Source organism: Caretta caretta, chromosome 9 (genome assembly GCF_965140235.1).
Source record: "Caretta caretta isolate rCarCar2 chromosome 9, rCarCar1.hap1, whole genome shotgun sequence".
In the NCBI taxonomy this organism is placed as follows: Eukaryota; Metazoa; Chordata; order Testudines; family Cheloniidae; genus Caretta; species Caretta caretta.
In genome coordinates this window covers 28,653,115-28,673,340 of record NC_134214.1, presented here as the reverse complement: position 1 = coordinate 28,673,340, position 20,226 = coordinate 28,653,115, and the positions used below count along the sequence as shown (strand labels likewise).

The following is a 20,226-nucleotide window of genomic DNA, read 5'->3' as shown; positions in this document are numbered from 1 at the left end:
AAAGCTTTTGACACGGTCTCCCACAGTATTCTTGTCAGCAAGTTAAAGAAGTATGGGCTGGATGAATGCACTATAAGGTGGGTAGAAAGTTGGCTAGATTGTCGGGCTCAACGGGTAGTGATCAATGGCTCCATGTCTAGTTGGCAGCCGGTGTCAAGTGGAGTGCCCCAGGGGTCGGTTTTGTTCAATATCTTCATAAATGATCTGGAGGATGGTGTGGATTGCACTCTCAGCAAATTTGCGGATGATACTAAACTGGGAGGAGTGGTAGATACGCTGGAGGGCAGGGATAGGATACAGAGGGACCTAGACAAATTGGAGGATTGGGCCAAAAGAAATCTGATGAGGTTCAATAAGGATAAGTGCAGGGTCCTCCACTTAGGACGGAAGAACCCAAAGCACAGCTACAGACTAGGGACTGAATGGCTAGGCAGCAGTTCTGCGGAAAAGGACCTAGGGGTGACAGTGGACGAGAAGCTGGATATGAGTCAGCAGTGTGCCCTTGTTGCCAAGAAGGCCAATGGCATTTTGGGATGTATAAGTAGGGGCACAGCGAGCAGATCGAGGGACGTGATCGTCCCCCTCTATTTGACATTGGTGAGGCCTCATCTGGAGTACTGTGTCCAGTTTTGGGCCCCACACTGCAAGAAGGATGTGGATAAATTGGAAAGAGTCCAGCGAAGGGCAACAAAAATGATTAGGGGTCTGGAACACATGACTTATGAGGAGAGGCTGAGGGAACTGGGATTGTTTAGTCTGCAGAAGAGAAGAATGAGGGGGGATTTGATAGCTGCTTTCAACTACCTGAGAGGTGGTTCCAGAGAGGATGGTTCTAGATTATTCTCAGTGGTAGAAGATGACAGGACAAGGAGTAATGGTCTTAAGTTTCAGTGGGGGAGGTTTAGGTTGGATATTAGGAAAAACTTTTTCACTAGGAGGGTGGTGAAACACTGGAATGCGTTACCTAGGGAGGTGGTAGAATCTCCTTCCTTAGAAGTTTTTAAGGTCAGGCTTGACAAAGCCCTGGCTGGGATGATTTAATTGGGGATTGGTCCTGCTTTGAGCAGGGGGTTGGACTAGATGACCTCCTGAGGTCCCTTCCAACCCTGATATTCTATGATTATGTGTTTACAGAGAAGAATCACATCACCTCTTGGCTTGTTTAGCTAAGGCCTGGACTACATGGTGGGGGGGTTCGAAGTAAGATACGCAACTTCCGCTACGCTATTCGCGTAGGTGAAGTCAAAGTATCTTAGTTCGAGTTATCTGGCTGTCCTCATGACGGTGAGTGGATCGCGGCGGCTCCCCCATTGACTCCGCTTACTCCTCCTGCCAAGGTGGAGTACAGGCGTTGATTCGGAGATCGATTTATCGTGTCTAGACGAGACACGATAAATCGATCCCCGATAGATCTGCTGAGCCGGCGGGTAGTGAAGACGTACCCTTAGATCCTTAAGTCTCCTCCAGTAAGGCACGTTCTCCGTTACTCTGATCATCCTAGTAGTACTTCTCTGCACCTGATCTAGTTTGAATTCATCTTTCTTAAACATGGGAGACTAGAATTGCACACAGTATTCCTGGTGAGGTGGTCACCAATGCCTTGTACAACGGTAACAACACTTACCTATCTCTACTGGAAATACCTCACCTAAGACAGACTAGGATTGAATTAGCCTTTCATGGCCACATCACATTGGCAGCTCATTATCATCCTGTGACTGACCAGTATACCCATGTCCTTCCACTCCTCCTCTGTTACGTCTGATTAAGTCCCCAATTTATAGCAAAAAGTCTTGTTGTTCATCCCTAAGTGCATGACCTTGCACTATTTAAATCTTATCCCACTCCTATTACTCCAGTTTTCAAGGTCATCCAAATCTTCTTGTATGATATTCCAGTCCTTCTCCATATTGGCAATACCTCCCAACTTTTGTCATCTGCAAATTTTATTGGCACACACTGTCTTTTTGTGTCAAGGTCATTAATAAAAATGTTAAAGATTTTAGCAAACCTACCCCTGTGGAACTCCACTAGTAACCTCCCTCCTGACAGTTCACCTTGCAGTATGACCCACTGTTAGTGTTACCAGGTGTCCGGTTTTCGACACCTGGTACTGACCAGGCCATTAAAAGTCCCATTGGCAGGCTCCCTACCTGTCTGCGTGCGGCTCCCTGCAAGTGGCGACATGTCCCTTGGCTCCTAGGTGGAGGGGTGGCCACCTGGGCGGAGGTAGTGCACAGAGCCGCCTGGCCATGACTCTGCTTAGGAGCTAAGGGACACTTCACCATTTGCGGGGACCTGCCTGATGTGAGCACTGCCTGGAGCCCGCACCCCTCACCTCCTCCTGTGTCCCAACCCCCTGCCTCAGCTCAGAACCCCCTCCCACACTCCAAACTCTTCTGCCCCACCCCAGAGCCCACACCCCCAGCCAGACCCTGCACCCCTACCTCCTGCCCAAGCCTGGATCTACCTCCTGCATCCTGAGCCCCTCATCTCCGGCTCCAGCCCAGAGCCTGTACCCCCTCCCACACCACAACTGCACCCAAAAGCACAGATTATAATGCAATGTGATAGTTGAAGGTGTATGACAGCAACTTAAAAACAACTGATGATTTCAACTAATGGACACAGCTGATGTATTACTCTGACCAATATTTTCAAACCTGTGTCCGACGTGACTCACCTAAGTAGGTAGCCTAACTTTCAAAGGTGCTGAGCATCTATAGCTCTCATTGAAATCTGTATGGATTTAGCTGTCCAATCTTAGACCAAATTTGAAAACAGTGCTGTATGTACCTTAAATATAATGCATGCGTTCATAAATTGGGATTTCCTCTTCTACTGCAAACACAGGTCCAGTCTCACTTACATCTATGTAAATCAGGACTAATTACGTTCAAGTCCGATGGAGGTATACTGGTGTGAGTAGGAGCAGGCCCAGTGTTGTTCTGCTTACTCTCTAGTTTGTCTTGTACAGTAGAAATCACTGTATTCGGATTCATAAAGTCTGCATTTCTGTCAGGTCTAAATTTATTATGACCATACCTAAAATTTCCAGATGCTGCTGCTCCTCTGCTCTTTCCTTGGGAGTGCTGAACGTGCTGTCTGTGTATTCCCTATAAACAACTTTCTTGTACTTCGAACCAATGAACTTATCTTCTTTATTTAAAAATGGATTTCCAGGGCTAGAGGAAAGGAGACAAACTCAGGAATTCAATAAAAGCCTCTATGTTCCTACAGCATCCTTCACAACAGTATGTCAGGACCCTGTACAGTTAACCATAATAAAATAGCAAACACAGCTAAATACTACAGTAAACGTACCACTGAATTGGCTATTTCTACTGTACAAATATTTTTTGTTGTGATGTGCCTCTGGATCATAAAGAAAACAGCCATTGGGAAAAAGCTAGAATCTCAGCAGAGATCAGGAGGCCTACAACTACAAAGATTCAAATTCAGCAGGGTACTTACGCAGGTGAGCATTGACTTCAATGGACCTGAACGACTTGTGTATTTAAACAGTGGGTCCCTGCCCACGTACCCAGCTGAGCTGAGACCCTGGTCATTTTGTTTGGGGTTAGGCTGATACAGAAGCTGTTCTCGCCAGAAGCGGCTTTGGCACCTAAACCACCTCACTCTTGGAGGGGGGCTCCCAGCTTTGGATCACAAGCAGACATGGGTGCTGCCACACCCCTGGTTTGAAGCGGTTTCTATTATATACAGGGTTTACGGTTTGGTTAAATGGCTCTCAGCACCCTCACAATGCAAATTGTTCCAGCATCCCTGCAAGCAGAGAGAGGTGCCTCGCTGCAGCCTGCAATTCAGTGCCTGTGACACTTTCTCAGGGTACCCCGGACTGTGGGTCACCATGTTCCCCCCATTTGAGCACTGGCCTGCTAAACCCAGGGTTGTGAGTTCAATCCTTGAGGGGGCCATTGAGGGATCTGGGGCAAAAATTGGGGATTGATCCTGCTTTGAGCAGGGGGTTGGACTAGATGATCTCCTGAGGTCCCTGCCAACTCTGATATTCTGTGATTCCCAACCCCCCACCTCAGTGAGAGAGTCTTGCTGATGTTAAACTTCATACGTGGGTCAGCTCCCTAACACTGTCCGTTAGCCACCAAAACAAAATCCTCAGGGCTCTGCAAGCCCTTGCTTTGCCTTGGAGATTAATACTTGGTGTATTCTAGGCCCCGGACACCTCAGAAGCGTCTATCCCCCTGTTGTGTCCAGTCCCCTCCACAGACACTCTCAGTAATTATCAGGTTTGTTAGTATACACACACCAGCTTCTTTGATTCAACTGAGTATCAGCTCCATTATAACACCTCAGCACTGTAATCTGTTTATACTGAAAGCAAGTATAAGTTAACAAAGATTAAGATTTTAAGAGTGAGAAAGGGTAATATGAAAAGGAGTACTTGTGGCACCTTAGAGACTAACAAACTTATTTGAGCATAAGCTTTCGTGAGCAGTAGCAGTGTGATACCAGCTTTCATTTGATACTTTAAAAGATGCTATTTATGGATGAATGCCATGAAAGCAATGTGTTAGTTGTAGTGAGTTTGTCAGGCCAATTAGGAGTTGCTGACAGAGTAATGCAGTTGGCACCACTGGGCCTCTGTGTCACAGCACTGACCCTGTGGGAGGAGCATGGCTTAGGACCCCCCTTGGTGGCATCTCCTATTGGCTAGCTTAGATGGCTCCCCACACTGACTTTTGTGGATCCCATATTTAGGTATCTATCTCTTCCCGTTCATTGTACAGGGAACCTGGGCAGCTATAACTCAGTCTTTGTGGATTACAGTAATTTTCAAGGTGCCCAAAAATTAGGTGTTGCAAAACCTAAATCCCTTTGTGGACCCAGACCCAAGTGTCCCCAAGGATAGGAAGAAGCCTGCAGAGCTCTGCATGGACTGAGAATTGCTGGAGAACAGGGTAGTTAATTGAAAAAACAATGAAATGGTGGGTGTGGGGACAGCTGAATGAAAATATGAACAAACTAACAGGTGTAAATATAAACAATTACTTGGTATATTTCAATAGCCTTGCCTGGAATTGGAAGCCGGACAAATGTTTAGTAGGCAGTGAATACCACGGCTGGGACTCAGTCACAAAACACCCTAGCTCTCACTGACATGAGCTCATAACTGGGACAAACTAAACAACCAGCTGACTGAGACAATAAGAATAGTCGGAGTAGTAATCCATCTAGGCTAAGGCTTCATAGTGATGCAGGTCTGGTTATGGGGTAACAGTTCTCCTTAAAATAAAGGAATTTTTACATATGTGGGAAGTAAAGAAGAGAAGGGTCATTCTCCTTGGTAAATGTTTACCATCTAAAGCCTGCATGGGGTTCTCCAAGCAAGTAAGTAAGATGTTACATATAAGTGTTTGTGGCATTATGTACCTCAACACCCCGATATTCACCAGTGTCATGTAATTATGATATATGTTTTGTACAAAGTATGTCATGTGAGGTGTTATAGAAAAGGTCATGATCTGCTGAAACCTACTGTTCTGTCAAAATATGTATATCATTAGTGGGTATGAAATTCAGATTTTGCTGTATGGTTGTTGAAATATGTTGTAAGTTTGGGAGTCTCCATTGCTAGTTCTTTAGTGACAACAAAGGTGGTAAGCCACACCCCGGCAGGTGTTACATGACCATTAATCAGCAGGGGAGTTGTAAACAAGGGTTTTTACAATTCTGTAAAAGAAGCACCACACAGTTGGGATTGCTCAACCCTGTGACACAAGGCCCCCCAGGACATGCCTGGGCTAGTTTCTTTCCAGGGCTAGTTTCCTCCCGCCCACCACCCATAACCAGAACAAGTTAGGCCTTGTCTACACTGGCACTTTACAGCACCGCAACTTTCTCTCTCAGGGGTGTGAAAAAAGGGGAGCGCAGCAAGTTTCAGGGCTGTAAGGTGACAGTGCCCCAGCACGGGTAGCTACTCCCCTCGTGGAGGTTTTTTGTGTGTGTTTGTTTTTTAAAAGAGCGCTAGGAGAGCTCTCTCCCAGTGCTATGCCGTGACTACACCAGCAACGCTACAGCGCCTTAGTGTTGCTAGTGAAGACATATGTTGGTGATGGGGTTTTTGGATATTCATTATTACCTTTCCTCATGGAATTCATGCCTCTCATGTTCCCATGTTCTGTTGGGAGAATAGTCCCATTCAACTTCCACTGCTGCAATACAGTAAGTCTTTTCATGCAAGTATAGCGATGGAAACGGATTCCACCAATCGCATTTTTTCACTTTGTACTTCTGTTTCATGCCCCCGGTGTAGTGATCTGTTGTCAAGCACTCCACTTCAAAAACCCCTAGAGAGAGACAGACAGAGACACACACATAACAAGCAAGGAGATTAAAAGAAAACCTGCACAGATAGGAACCCTCAATCTATGTGTCCTCTATGTCTGTGCTGTATCACCTGTGTTGATTTAGACTATAAACTCCTTGAAGCACAGACTATAAGCTCTAGCAACATGCAAGGTGCTTGTCCAATGGTCCTACTCAGTAGTAAAGTTAAACACGTGTAAATACTGGCAGAATTGAGGCCTTAGATTGTGCTAGCCCCCAGCCCTCTCACAGAAATAGGTACCGAAGGAAGGTCCCAATCTCTCTGTTTAGCAATCAACCAGGAGAGGAGTCCAGCAATTTGGGCACCTAAGTAGCTTCCCACTACATACACAACAGTTGTAAGTGGTGGGGGATCCCCCCGCTTACTGGTTAAAGCTGGTTGTCTAGGATGTAAGTTTAGTTTTTACTCCCTCTGTGCCAGAGGTGGGGGAAAGGATTTGAGCAGGGGTCTCTAACCTCTCAGGAAAGTGCACTAATCACTGAGCTATGGGACATTCTGATGTGGGACTCTCCCAGTTTGTCCTGGTGAAGCTCTTTCCCTATAGCTAAATAATGAAAGAGTGATTTGAAGCAGGGGTACTGGAGCCAGGGTCTCCCACTTCCGAGGTGGATTTCCTAACCATAAAGTCATTTTTTCTCTCTCTTTGAGACCCATTGAGTGTTCCATTGTGAATAAATACTTAGTAGTCAGAGGCTGCCTACCAGATCTGGCCCCGTGGACAACATAGGCAAGTGAATGCCTGTCTTCCCTTGGTTTGTGGATTGTTCTGGAACTTAGGTGGGCGACGTTCCTGCCCAGAGACAGAAACATAGGTAGAGGGAACTTCTATCCTGAAAACTTAAGTCACTGAGTGAGTTTAAGAGCCTACAGGGTTCATTGTGATCCACAAAACCCTGCTGGAGCCAAAACTAGGATTTAGGTATCTAAACCCAAGATTTAAATGTTTGAATCTGGGCGTTAGGTGCCTATGTACCTTTGGATTCGGGCCAACATCTAAAACTGTTCTCAGCTTTATACCTTCTTTCAGTCATCATGTTCTGTAGTAAGCAATGCTCCACAAAATGGCGGTCCTCACACTTTCATTCTGGGGACCACTTTGGAACAGAATCACCTTCTCTTTGCCTAGCAACTCATTGTCTGGTTCAAATTGACTAGATTGTGGCCTGACCTACACAGTCAGGCAAGGATGTAAGGAGATTCCACTTCCCGCTCTTCTGTGCCACTGCATAACCTCCGGGCACCTTGGGTTTGGGGTCAGAAGGACCTGTATACTAACTACCCCCCTACAAGCAAGAAGGCAAGGAGTGGGTAGAGTTTTGATTCCAGCTGTGTGCTGGCCAGCACAGCCTAGCTGGTGCAGGGAGAAGTGGGGGAAGCAATCTATTATTAGTAATGGGAAATAGGGAACAGGGAAAGACTTGTATCTGCCTGAGATATGATTCCTTCCCTGTGCTGCTTCTGGGAAGCAAAACTACACACACCTTTCACAGGGCATAATGTACAAGCACAATCTACTGCTAAAATGTGTCATTTTGCAAAGCACTGGGAGGACTCCACTGGCTACTGGTGGTCCATGGTTCATTGTCAGAGAACTACTGCCATAAAATGATTAAACAATGAATTTCCTGGTCTAAGCTGCTAATATTACTTTTGCTATGGTAGATGACTATATCAGAGGATGGTAAGGATGGTCATTTATTCACCTTCAGAGTCAGGCTCCATAACAGCTGTAAGAGTGGTGTGTGGAAACAGGTTTGTTGTATCCCTTCTTGTTCCTTTAGTTAGGAAAGTGTTTTCTGAGAAGTAGATCCCATGAATATCAACCTCCGATCCCAAGCCAATCAAATGCCAAGAAACAGTGTTTCCTTTACACATCTCAAGGCCAGGCTGGTTTCCATACATATATCCATTAATAGCTACAGAAAGTTGTGAAAACCAAAAGTATTCTGATTAGTGCATGTAACACATTCTCTGTTGCATCCATATTTAGTAACATATGTGGGATAATGTGATTTCCTAGTCTGGCAAAATGTATCATTGTCCTCTTCTATCACTGTCAGAACAAAGCAACTTCTAAACTTTCTAGTTCTTATAAATCAAATATTCAGTAACTTTGAATTACATACTTTATTTTCTTTGGAAGTATGAGTCTGATATGAAAAGCCATTGGGAAAATGGAACCTTTTTATTCAACAGATCAGCTTCCTCTGTGTATTCAGGAACACATTTGCAGATTCTACTGACTAAAATACAGTTTCACTGCTTTATACTTCAGCTATCACTTCAGGGCTAATACAGCTAAGAGAACGCAACGGATTCTATTCCTTCTTGGGTATTAAATGTAATTAAAGGTATGTCTTCACTAGCAATGTTAAAGCGCTGCTGTCCACACTCCCACTTTACAGCGCTGAAACTTGCAGCGCGCGGGGGGGCGTGTTTTTTCACACACCCATAAGTGAGAAAGTTTCAGAGCTGTAAAGTGGCAGGATAGACCAGGCCTACGTGTCAGTTAGCTACACCTGTGCAAACCTAGCAAAGGCAATGGAGCTGCACAAGTGTCACGGAGGGCCTAATTTCAATGCAATGGGAGTTGCACAGGTGTCAATGAGACCAAAATTGGCTTGCTGAATTTGGTGATGAGGCACAAAAAATAAACAAATGCTTGATTCACAAGTCGCACCTAGAGCATGCAGAGCTAGTAATTTGGGGAGGGGGAGAAGAACACATCTTGAAATCTAAATGTATTTGATCTAGAAGCTATTGAGGGACAATAAGCATGAAACTCCATCATGCCATTGTTAAAGACTCAGTTTGTCAGCTGGGGCTGAATTGGGAAGCAGTGGCCGATAGATAAGCTGTTTGAAGATACTTTACTGTACATTAGGGGAGTTGTAGACTATAACAGAGTACAAACACATCCTCAAACTGTTACTTAAGTGACCTTTATTCACCATACAATGGATCCACTATAAAGATGTTAATCCTCAATGAACGCTTAATATTCAGTTTGCATTAATTAATATACAATAATATTCTTCCTATATCTACACCGGTTGGTTAAACTGTACCAAGTATGATCTTGTCCCTTGCTGCAATCTGCTAGTGAGACATTTTTAAATTGTATTTATACACTGTTGTACTGCAAAAGAGCTTTTTACAAATAAGTCCTTAAAAATAATTGAACCACATTTTCAAAATAGTCTCAATGAAGCCTCTAACTTTCTGTATAGAAACATGTAGAAGTGTAATTCTGCACTCACTATAATTTGCTTGAACTGAGATAAGGAGGAGTGAGTGTGTGTGAGAGAGAGATACTGACAACATGCTGTATAAAGTACACCTCTACCCTGATATAATGTGGTCCTCAGGAGACAAAAAATAAAATAAATAACTAAATAAAATAAATCTCACCGCATTATAGGTGAGACTATTATATCAAACTTTCTTTGCCCCCTCTGCCCCCTGTTCCTTGTTCCCTGACAGCCCCCTACAGAGACCCCCTGTCCCTAATCATCCTCAGGACCCCACCCCCTACGCAACCCCCCTGTCCCCTGACTGCTCCGACCCCTATCCACACTCCTCACCCCGACAGGCACTCACCGGCAGGAAGCGAAGCAACGTGGCCCCAGCCCGCTCCACTCCACCACCTCTCAGCCGCAGCGCTCCGCTTCCCGATGCCGGTGAGTGCGGGGACGCTGGGGAAAGGACATCCCCCGTACTCACCTGTGGCGGGAAGCGGAGCACAGTGGCTGGGAGCTGGCGGAGTGGAGAGGGCTGGGGCCAGGCTGCTCCGCTTCCGCCGCTGCCGGTGAGTGTGGGGGGGGAATCCCTTCCCCCAAGCCCCCTCCCCCCGAGCGACACAGCTGGGGTCGGGACGAGGGAAGTGGAGTGGGCTTCTCCCGGGCCACTCTGGGACTGCGGGGCCCCCAAAAGTGCCCCCCCACAGCTCCTGCCTTCCAAACTCTGGGGCGGGAGCCCCTGACCGCCCCCGAGACCCTCTGCCCCTTATCGAACCCCTCAGCCCCGGCCCGGCCCCCTTAATATGCTGCTCAGAGTAGCATGTCAGAGCTTTACCGCATTCTATGCGAACCCGTGTTATATCGGGTCACGTTATATCGGGGTAGAGGTATATTTGCCTATTTAGTTATAATAAAGTTAAGTCCTTACAGTGCATCTTGTTGGACTCCTGGAAGTCCTCATCTTCCTTGTCAATGTCATTAGGATTTATTAGAAACATCAAAATGTTATCATCCAAATACCAGCTCAGATTCTCATCAAACACTGTAGCAAGTAGGAAAAACTCCTTGTCTACATTTTTCTGGGGATAAGAACCAGGGCAAACAGAAAAATGCAAATGAGTAAACTAAAGGACAGCAAAGGTCTTCTACTGGTAAGTTACTTTGTGAATATAACTTACCATAAGGGAGAGCAACATAAATATGAATGGATGGATGGATAGAACCTTTCATCTGAGGAACTCTAAACTCTCTAGCCATCTTACCTGGTCTGTAGCTACCCACACGCTTCTGTCAAACTGTCCCATTACTGACCTGCAGAGACCACCTCTAGAGATGAGGAGGAACCTCAGTATCTATATCATTCAAATCCCTGGACTCCCTGCTGAGATTTGCCAGCCAGGATGCCACTTGGTGCCAGTGGTGGTGGCTTTGTGATGTGTACGTCAGCCCATCAGGAACTGGACTGGACCCCACATTTCATACTGTCCAACATACACCCATTAAATAGTGACAATCTTTAGTTACTGCTTACCATGATCTAGAAATAGCCCATTCCCAGTTCTCTTCTGCATAATCCCACCACCCCAAACAAACAAGACAAACATCCTCCCACTCACCCCCACAAAAAACACCCCAAAGGAAAGCATGTTTAGCCTGGCAGGCTTTTGAAGTCACAGTTCAGGAAGGGAAAGCAGATTGGGTTGGAGTGATGTAAACACTTTCACTTTCTCCTTGAGTTACCTGTTTCCCAGAGGGAAGCAGAGTTCCTTTCCTGCATACTAAGAGAGGGCCCACAAGGCCAGAGCTGGTGTCTTTGACTGAATCTGCAGCTGAATAGTAAAGCCAGGTTAAGCAATCTGGATCTTCCTGGGTGGGACCCACATCTTCTGACACCTTCCACTCGTACGTATATGTAGCACCAGGACTCACGTGTGAAGACGGCGCTTCAGTGCCTGTTATAAAATCAGCTTTAAAAATCAAGCTTAATAGCTAACCTCCCGGTCATAAACACAATTACTTTTATCACAAATGCATCAAAATATGCAATTGCTTGTTCTCTGCAGGAATCTGCTGGCTTCCATATTCACCTCCAGAGATGGTATGGTACAGTGTGCCCTCGCTGCCCTTGCTGTAGCTCACACCGTGAGGCTGAATGCTGAAGGGGTGGCTACCATTGTTCTTGAAGGTCACCCTGATGATGTCACCCACTTCTGCCTTGATTACAGGTCCTTGTAAAGAGCACAGATTTCAATGGTCAGACTGTTTTGATCCAGGTGGGACATAAAGCTGAAGGACTGACACAGGACTTGTGGAAGACAGCAGAATCTTTTACCTCCTTGAATCCTTTAACAAATATACCCCGATCTTAGCCAATTGTAAAGTGCTAGAATACACTGCTGCATGTACAGCTGCAGGGGGCACTCACTGGAGTCCAGCACAGGCAGCTGGGCTCCAGCTTTCATTAAGGGAGAAGCTATGGGGACTGGATGATTGTGGGGGCAGAGAGAGGCTAGACAGGGAGGAAAGGAAGGCAGAGGAAACTGAAGGGAAGATAGGTACAGTGGCAAGAAGGGTTGTGGTGAGTGTTCTCTTCAGCTAACCGTCGCCCCAGAGGGTACAGGGAAAGATAGAGGTACTGTCTGAACCCTCTCTCTTTTCCATTTAATTCCCAGCAGGCGTAATTCTTCGTAGGCAACAGCACATGTAACCCCAACCCTATAATCATTTTGCTGCCCAAGCACATCCTCCATCTCCTCCTGGTATCCTGCCCATCACAGACACCAGCTCTACCGCTACCTCCCCCCATTCAGTTCATGTACTTCTTCACTCACCCCTCAACAGAAGTAACCCAGTCAATGGAAGCATCACCTGCCCTCCTACCATTCATTCTTTTACTCTGTAGCAGATGCCATGCACCACCTCCCTGCTCATTCATGGAGCTGACTTAACCCTCAGTGCCAGTATTATTTGTCATTTCCACCCTTTCTCCCATATGAAGCTAGTAGCATTTGTAAGCTCTGCCAGTCAAACGAGTCATGTTCAAGGGCCTTACAAATGCTGCGGGTTCGGAGAGGTAACAAACTCCTCCAGCTTTGCCTTAAATTGTTTTACACAGTCTCACCTAAGAGTCCAAGATGTTCTTCCTCGGGGAGCCTTTTCTTACACTTTGTGAAGGTGCCATCTGTGTACTCCTTATAAACCGCTTTTTTATAAGAGCCACCAATTCTTTTTTCATTTTGTTCAAAAAATGTCTGAGACTCACTGTTCAGAAGAAATTTGATAGAAACAACTTTTAATAATACTGTGCTCTTAGCTAGTGCTTTCATCAGTAGATCTCGAAGTTCTCGAAGTACAAAGGAGGGCAGTATCCGCCCCGTTTTATATTTGGGGAAAATGAGGTACAGGGAGGTGAGGTGACTTGCTCAAGGTCACCCAGCAGAAGCAGAGCTGAAAATAGAACCCAGATCTTCTGAGTCCCACTTTAGAGATAGATCATATGATAGCTTGATACAGCAATTAAAGGAATCATGAGTAGGCAGAAAAAGCCTACCAGACCCCTACATTAAATTCTCTACAGCTTGTCTTTCTTTTCTGAGATCCTGTCTTGTTAGTCTAATGCACACAGTGCATTAGAAGACCCACAAACAATAGTTTCTGGCCAGTGCTTTGTAATTTTTATTCTGGTTTTAGGAAAAAAGGTATTTTTATTATGAGTTACACAAGAACACAGAGAAATAAGACTGTAAAAACAATTAAACAGTTTGCAGATTTCATGAAAGCTTACTCTGGGATTTTTTTTCTTAAATTGTTATTGCCCTGTTCATTCAATGATCTCACAGCACTTCACAGAGATTAATTAATTAAGCCTCAGCTCAGGAAGGTAACAAAGTGTTGTTAAACCCATTTGATAGATGAAGAATAGAGGTGTTAAATGACTTGACTAAGGGTATGTCTTCACTAGTTGCGGCGGCACTTTGACATGGCTGTGTAGTCGTGGTACCAACTCTGGGAGAGTGCTCTCCCAGCGCTGTAAATCCGCCCCCCACCCCCCCGCACTGTTTACACTGCCACTTTACAGCACTGAAACTTGGAGCACTCAGGGGGCTGCTTTTCCACACCCCTGAGCAAGAAAGTTGCAGCGCAGTAAAGTGGCAGTGTAGAGAAGGCCTTAGTCTTAGCTAACAGAATCATATCTAGAACAAGGGGTAGATTCTGAGCTGGTATATGTTGTTTGCTGATTTCAATAGACCTGTGACAATTTACACCAGCTGAGGATCTGGCCACTGATTCCCATTCTCTTACCACCCTAGACTGATGGATGACCAGTCCTGAAATTTTCAGGGACCCTGATTGTCTATATATGGTGATACAACATTTCTTCATTCCAGTGTAGTTATTAATGCTAAAATGAAACTTGCTTCAAGGTCTCAAGGGAAGTAACAGGCATAATTGTTATGGGCTATATATTGCAATCAATGTTTAAGAAGCACTGAAAACAATGGGGTTTTTCCTTAAAAATCAGTGGCTCCTTATGACGGTGTATATTTAGCATGTTCAAACCAAATCAGTTTTTGTAAACAAAGCTTGTTTGCTTGTAGCAATAGTCTATAGCTGCTCTCTTACTTAATAGGAGGTATTTACCTGTCAATAACTAATTGTTGTCCTGTAAAATGGTTTATTGCAGATGGACCATAGTTCCAGATAATTTCCTCAGCTGCAAGATAGTAATGTCTTACATTTGTATATTCACTGTGATCTGTTGTAGGTTTTTTACAGTCTTTTACTTCAAAAATGGCCTGCATACCACCTGGGGAAGGGAGGAAAAAAGGGAGATACAAATACAACAAACCTTAAGCGGAGTGGGAGGGGATTTTATGTGAACCCTAGTTTGTTTGTTTTTTTTCTTCTCTCATTTAAAATTGTCTGTTTCCTTCCCCTGGGACTCACTGTTGCAAGTTATACAAATCACAGACAAAAGCAAGCTACAAGCAAGCCACACCCAAGCCAAATTAGTGCATAGTATGCAATGCAGGCTGCTATGTGCTGGTAAAGGATGTCTTTGTTTTATGAAGGCACAGTTCATATTAGTGACAAATAAGATTAGGATTGAGTGAAAACAGACTGTCAGATAGCATTTTGCCTAGGCTGAAGCATATTAAATTGGCTCTGCTTTCACTCAGAACTTAATTAGTGACTCATTTGTGAAATTCCTAGGCCTTGTCTAAACTAGAAACAGTTTGCAAGTATAACTGTACCAGTAAACCCTCCTAGGGGAGATGGAGTTTATACCAACAAAAGAACTTAAACCAGTTCCCTGAAGAACTTAAACCTAAGCTATACTGACAAAAGGACTTTTTTGCCATTATAACTGCATCTACACCAGAGCGTTTACTGGCATAGCTACATCAGTTAGGAGTCTGAGGGGTGGGGTTTTTTTTGGGAGTGCCTGATATAGCTGTGTCAGCAAAACATTTAAGTGTAGACCAGGCCTTAGATGGGAGAGAAGAAGCCACACAATGGGCCGTGAAGTACGGTATAAATCTTCATAATATATTTATCACCTGATATTTTTTCCATACTTTGCATTGAGTATACATAAAGTCCTGATCCAAAGCCCACTGACATTAATGGAAGTCTTTTTCTTTTTTCTTTTTTTTTTTCTCCCCTTGTTCAGTGGCATTGATAGATCAGAATGATTCTTCAAATTACAAGTAGGTCCTGTTCATACTGCAAAAGTGCTGAGCACCCAAATGGCTCCCATTGACCAGCTGGATGCTCACACTCTTGAAAATCAGGCCACTTATTTAGGTGCCTAATGTTAATAATATAGGAGCCTATCTTTTAGGCTCCTATTTTTTTAAAAAAAATTGGTCATAATTAAAACACGTCAGGAGAACCACACTGAAACTTGATTCCTCAGCATAGTTGAGTATAGCGTAGACTAGTCCCCCTGAGAGATTACCAATATCAGGCTAAACTATGAGTGGGACACGATTAACTCAGATTCTAATCAGGGATTTTTTGATCAGGGATTTATTTTGGAAATTCCTAGTCAGAGAAGGAGAGAGAGCCGTGCAAAGCTCTGGGCTGAAATAAATAGCATGTCATGCTATAGTTAATAAATAATGGAAGCTATAGGAATATAGAGAGAGAATGGAAATATTAACCCTGTCTCTGATAAACTAAGGAACTTTCCAAGGAACATCTAGGTTAAAATGTGAATTTACCTGCCTCCCCTCCACCCTTTAGGAATAAATTACTATGGCCTTGCCTGAACTTGGAATGAGCCCCAATTCAGCCACTGGTGGCCAGCAACCAATGTAGATAAAAGAAGCTACGATTCACACTGGCTGAGCTTGCCCCGTTTGCAAGCAGAGGTAAACTTATCCAGTGTAAATCATGGCTTTACTCATCTACATTTGGAATCTGAATCAGTTCCTGCCCACATATTACTGAATCCAAGTAGTGACAACATGTTCATTGACTTCATTGGGCTTTGGTTCAGCCCTTAGCGTAAATGCATTCCCAGATGAGCTGCTGAGAATGTGAGATGGCTTTGTTAACTAGACTGTGATATATCAGATGGTGTTCTTCCGAATGTCAACGTTCACACAAAAGTGACTCAGTAAAGGGTAAGCTCAGGCACATTTAATTCAAATGGTTAGATCATTCCAATTCTGGCTCAGGTCTTGTATCCACTTATATAAAGTTTACTGTGGCTCTTCTGTTTTTTGTATCATGATTATGGCATGCCAAATAAAGCACTCAAGTATGCTTCGCTCACTTGTAGATTGTAAGATACAACAGACAGTAACTTATTTCATACCTTCTATGTGATCATTGACTTGGCAGCTAAGCAGCCATTCCCCAGGGTTCTTCGGCACCATAAGAGCGTCAACAAACGTAGCAGGGAAGAGACTGATGGAGTCAACGCGGTGATTCCTTTCTGTAAAAACCTGTCCATGGAAATAGGCTGAGTGGACATCAGCTTCATTACCCATGCCAAAAAGATGCCATTTCACTTTGTCTTCTTCACACATGGTGAGATTGGGAAGATATCCATACATGTATCCATTGATTGCTTAAAAAATAAGAAATGCTATTTATTATATACTCACCATCACAGGGCTCACAGACCTTTGTGCAAAAACTTGTTATCTTGCCAACTATGTAACACTAAAATCACTGCCACTATACTATTAAGGTAGAGATGAGCTCTAACCAAAACTGATTCTGAGCATCTTTCACATTAGGCCATGGGGTTCCAAAACCTGAATCCATATCTGATCTGCATGGCTAGTATTTGCAGTGTGATCATCAGTCCTTTTCATGAATGTTTAGTTCAGGACAGATTTAAGGCTAGCTTCTGTGGTGACACTAAGCAGCACCGACTGTGTTTTGGAGTACAGTATAATGCTTGGGGGAAGGAAACAAAGCTCTGCTTACAGTGGTCTGGGAAACTATGCTAGTACAGATTCAACAGCAATTTGAGCAGCTTGGTAGGTGACTCAGACCCACTGTATATACCCTTTGTCACAATTACATGGTTTTGGTTTTCCCACACCTCTGGTCCTGCCAGATACTTGCTCTTTTTGTTTCTAGTATGAATAAGTATTGCCCCAAACCTGATCACACTAAAATCAGTGGCAAAACTCCCATTGACTTCAACAGGAGCAGAAGCAGGACCTAAACCTTCACTTTTTATATGAAAAGATCTAAAAAGAATAAAGCGCTTAATTAAACATACGACCTAGCTATCGGTCACCTTTTAGAGACTAGAAAAGGAATGTTAATGGAATACAACATGATGAACAGTTCTTTAAAAAAAAAAAATAAAAAATCTTACAGTGCATTTTATTGCTCTCCTGGAAGTCCTCATTCTCTTTATCAACACTGGCAGGTTCGGAGCAATATTTCTCAATATTGTCATCCAGATACCAGCTTAAATTTTCATCCATCACAGAGAACATAAGGATAAATTCAGCATCAATGTGTTTATCGCTTCCCCCATCCAGTGTGCCTGAAAAATAGTCATTTTCATTGACTGGATGGTGAAATGCTCCTTTCCTCAATTCTTAGCTATAGTAACATTAAGGTAGATTTTTACCGGTTGCCTTTAAATAAGAGTTGGTATGTCTGTCTCCTATAGATCTTTCTAAGAGAAAGATAATGTAGAGTGACACTACAAAAAGTGTTTTGATAATAAGTTATTGCTCATTTCTAAGGCCAAATATGAGAGGAAAGACTTTTCACCAGATTTTGCTTTAAATAAAATCAAAATAATGTATGTGTAACTGGTAGGTTTCACGTTACATTTTATATATGTGCAAACCCCCACACTCAATACCTTATATTCATATTATGCTTTTCATTTCAACTTACTCCAAATCACTTCACAAGCTATATCAATTATTCAACATGCACAAATTCATACTATACTCAGGGATTCCTACTCAAAGGCAGCGGACTCTGGGATGAAATACAAACGCTGTTTAAAAGCATATAGCAACATTACGCATCAATATCTATCTCTTATGAAAATAGAAACCAAGTTTCACTTTTCTGCTTCCTGCTGTTTACATATTTTATATCTCTTACCTTTCCTGCAAGTTATCAAAGGTCCAACAAGCCCAGAGGCAACATCCTTTGGGGCATCTGTGTGTGAGTGATAAATCCTGGTCATACAATTACTATCTCCCTCAGCAGGACCATGATCTTCTGTTACATCCCATCTGTACGTATACAGTTCTCCAGGCTTCACAGCATCATCTTTCTTTAGCAAATCTTTGGTATTGTCAGGATAAAAAGCACCTAGGGTACATAACATTCAATGCAGTCAATGGTAACATCTCCTTCATGGTTTGGAATGAGATTGACAGATTACAAGCAAGATTGTGAGTGCTTTAGGTAAAGCTACTGAAGATGTCTCTTGGACATTTTATACTCTGTAAAATGGAGATTGTGCATGATCTAAAAGAAGTCAGTAACACTGCACCTGTAATGCTTTGACATTGACTAATTGTGGCAGTAACATAGTCCAGACTTCCAAATGTAAGTGGGGGAATGGTCCTGCTATTGTGGGAAACTTTACTGGCTTCTGCACTACTCCGGTGAGGTGGGATAGTGAAAGGATCTGAGTCCTCTCTCCCACTTCCTTTACCCAGAGGCCTCCCTGCCCTTGAGGGCTCCCCTTCCACTCTCCTGTCTGGCAGAGTCCTCGTAACCCGGCTGGGCCCCGGATTTCTGTGGGGCTCGACCCCCCAGCACTGCTGCGGTCACCTAGCACAGGGGCTAGGGTGTCCCCACTCTGGGGTACTCTCTCTGCACTGAGCACTTCCCTGACCCACTGATCAGTACATACAATTTAAAGAAAATGCTATTAAAAGTTATTTAATCCACAATTAATTAAAAAAGAATAAGGAAAAATGGGAAAGGTCAAAGGAAAACATCACCCCCCTCTGTGGTAGGGAACGTTACAAACAGTGTCTCTGGAATGTCAGGGCAGTTCACAGTCTGTTCCTTGTAGGTCCCAGGCCTCCTTCTCAAGCCCTGGCTCTGCTGCAGGGATGCTGCGGGTTGGACACTTGCTCTGGGGGTGGCCACACATCTCAGGGCTTTGGGTGGTGGGACCCTTCTTCTCAGCATCAGCCCCCCGTCAGGTTAAGATCCCCCTCCCAGTCTGGCCTGCAAGAACCCTTGGCTGGGGGAGTCTTTCTGCGCTGGGCCCTTTGCCCAGGGTACTACCTTGGCTGGCTCCAGTTGCTCACCACACCTGGCTCTGTGGCTGCAGCCCTGCTCCCAACTCTGACCTGCTTCCTGACCTTCTTTTCTGGCCCCTCTGGATCTGGTACTGCTCTGCTCCCCAGCTCAGCTTGGGCCCCTGCTTTCTCCTTAGCTCGGCCCCACTCTGTCTGACCCAGGCAAATCCAGTTCACACAGAGGACAGGACGCCCCTGGCCTCCTGACTCCCTGATTAGCCTGCCCGCCCTGTCATTCAGGCTGATCTGGAGCATTGGCCCCTCCCCATTGTTCCTGGGGACTGTCAGTCTCAGGGTCCTGATTTCCCATCGACCCTTCCCCTTTTAGTACTGGGAGCTAGCCAACCAAAACACCCCCACCGAATGTTAGTATGGGGGCAACAGTCATTGACTTCAATAGAACGGTGACAATTTTCACCAACTGAGGATTTACACCTGTGGCTCAGTTCCAGCTCGAGTTATCTCTGGCATTTGTGATGGGTGCTCTATTAAATAAGCACTAGTCGCATTAAAGTCACTACAGTATTCCACCAGGATTTTGCCCTATAAATCTAAGTAACGTACAGTAGCTTCTAGAAATGTCTTGAGTTATACCTTTATCATTACATATTAAAGAGATAAAATTCACATTGTATTTTTATTTGAAGTTAAATGGGTTTCCATTTAGTGTCCATTGCTTAATCTCTTTTTCCATGTTAACATCAATTTTATTCAAATTACCTTAGTAGCCCTGTGTCTCACCTATCAGCCTTGTTTGCTGAAGTGTTGATCAAAAATTGTCCTCTTTGCAGATCGATAGGACCTTAGTGGGTTCCTATTCATTTCATATTTTGGCCCTTGTAAAACCTTCCCTGTGATC

The 20,226-nt window shown here is 44.2% G+C and overlaps 1 protein-coding gene across 2 annotated transcripts in view; it reads right to left on the bottom strand.

The window, feature by feature from the left end:
* Positions 1–20,226, bottom strand: part of CP (ceruloplasmin) — a 38,237-nt gene that overhangs the window by 10,272 nt on the left and 7,739 nt on the right. For both annotated transcript variants that reach the window (XM_048863959.2, XM_048863958.2), the window contains exons 3-13: positions 18,208–18,420; positions 17,456–17,629; positions 16,436–16,690; positions 14,251–14,416; positions 12,731–12,870; positions 11,697–11,837; positions 11,350–11,561; positions 10,538–10,688; positions 8,074–8,286; positions 6,122–6,329; positions 3,046–3,185 (exon numbers count right to left, since the gene is read on the bottom strand). In XM_048863959.2, coding sequence (XP_048719916.2) covers positions 3,046–3,185; positions 6,122–6,329; positions 8,074–8,286; positions 10,538–10,688; positions 11,350–11,561; positions 11,697–11,837; positions 12,731–12,870; positions 14,251–14,416; positions 16,436–16,690; positions 17,456–17,629; positions 18,208–18,420 — 2,013 coding nt within the window. The remainder of the gene's footprint in view (positions 1–3,045; positions 3,186–6,121; positions 6,330–8,073; positions 8,287–10,537; positions 10,689–11,349; positions 11,562–11,696; positions 11,838–12,730; positions 12,871–14,250; positions 14,417–16,435; positions 16,691–17,455; positions 17,630–18,207; positions 18,421–20,226) is intronic.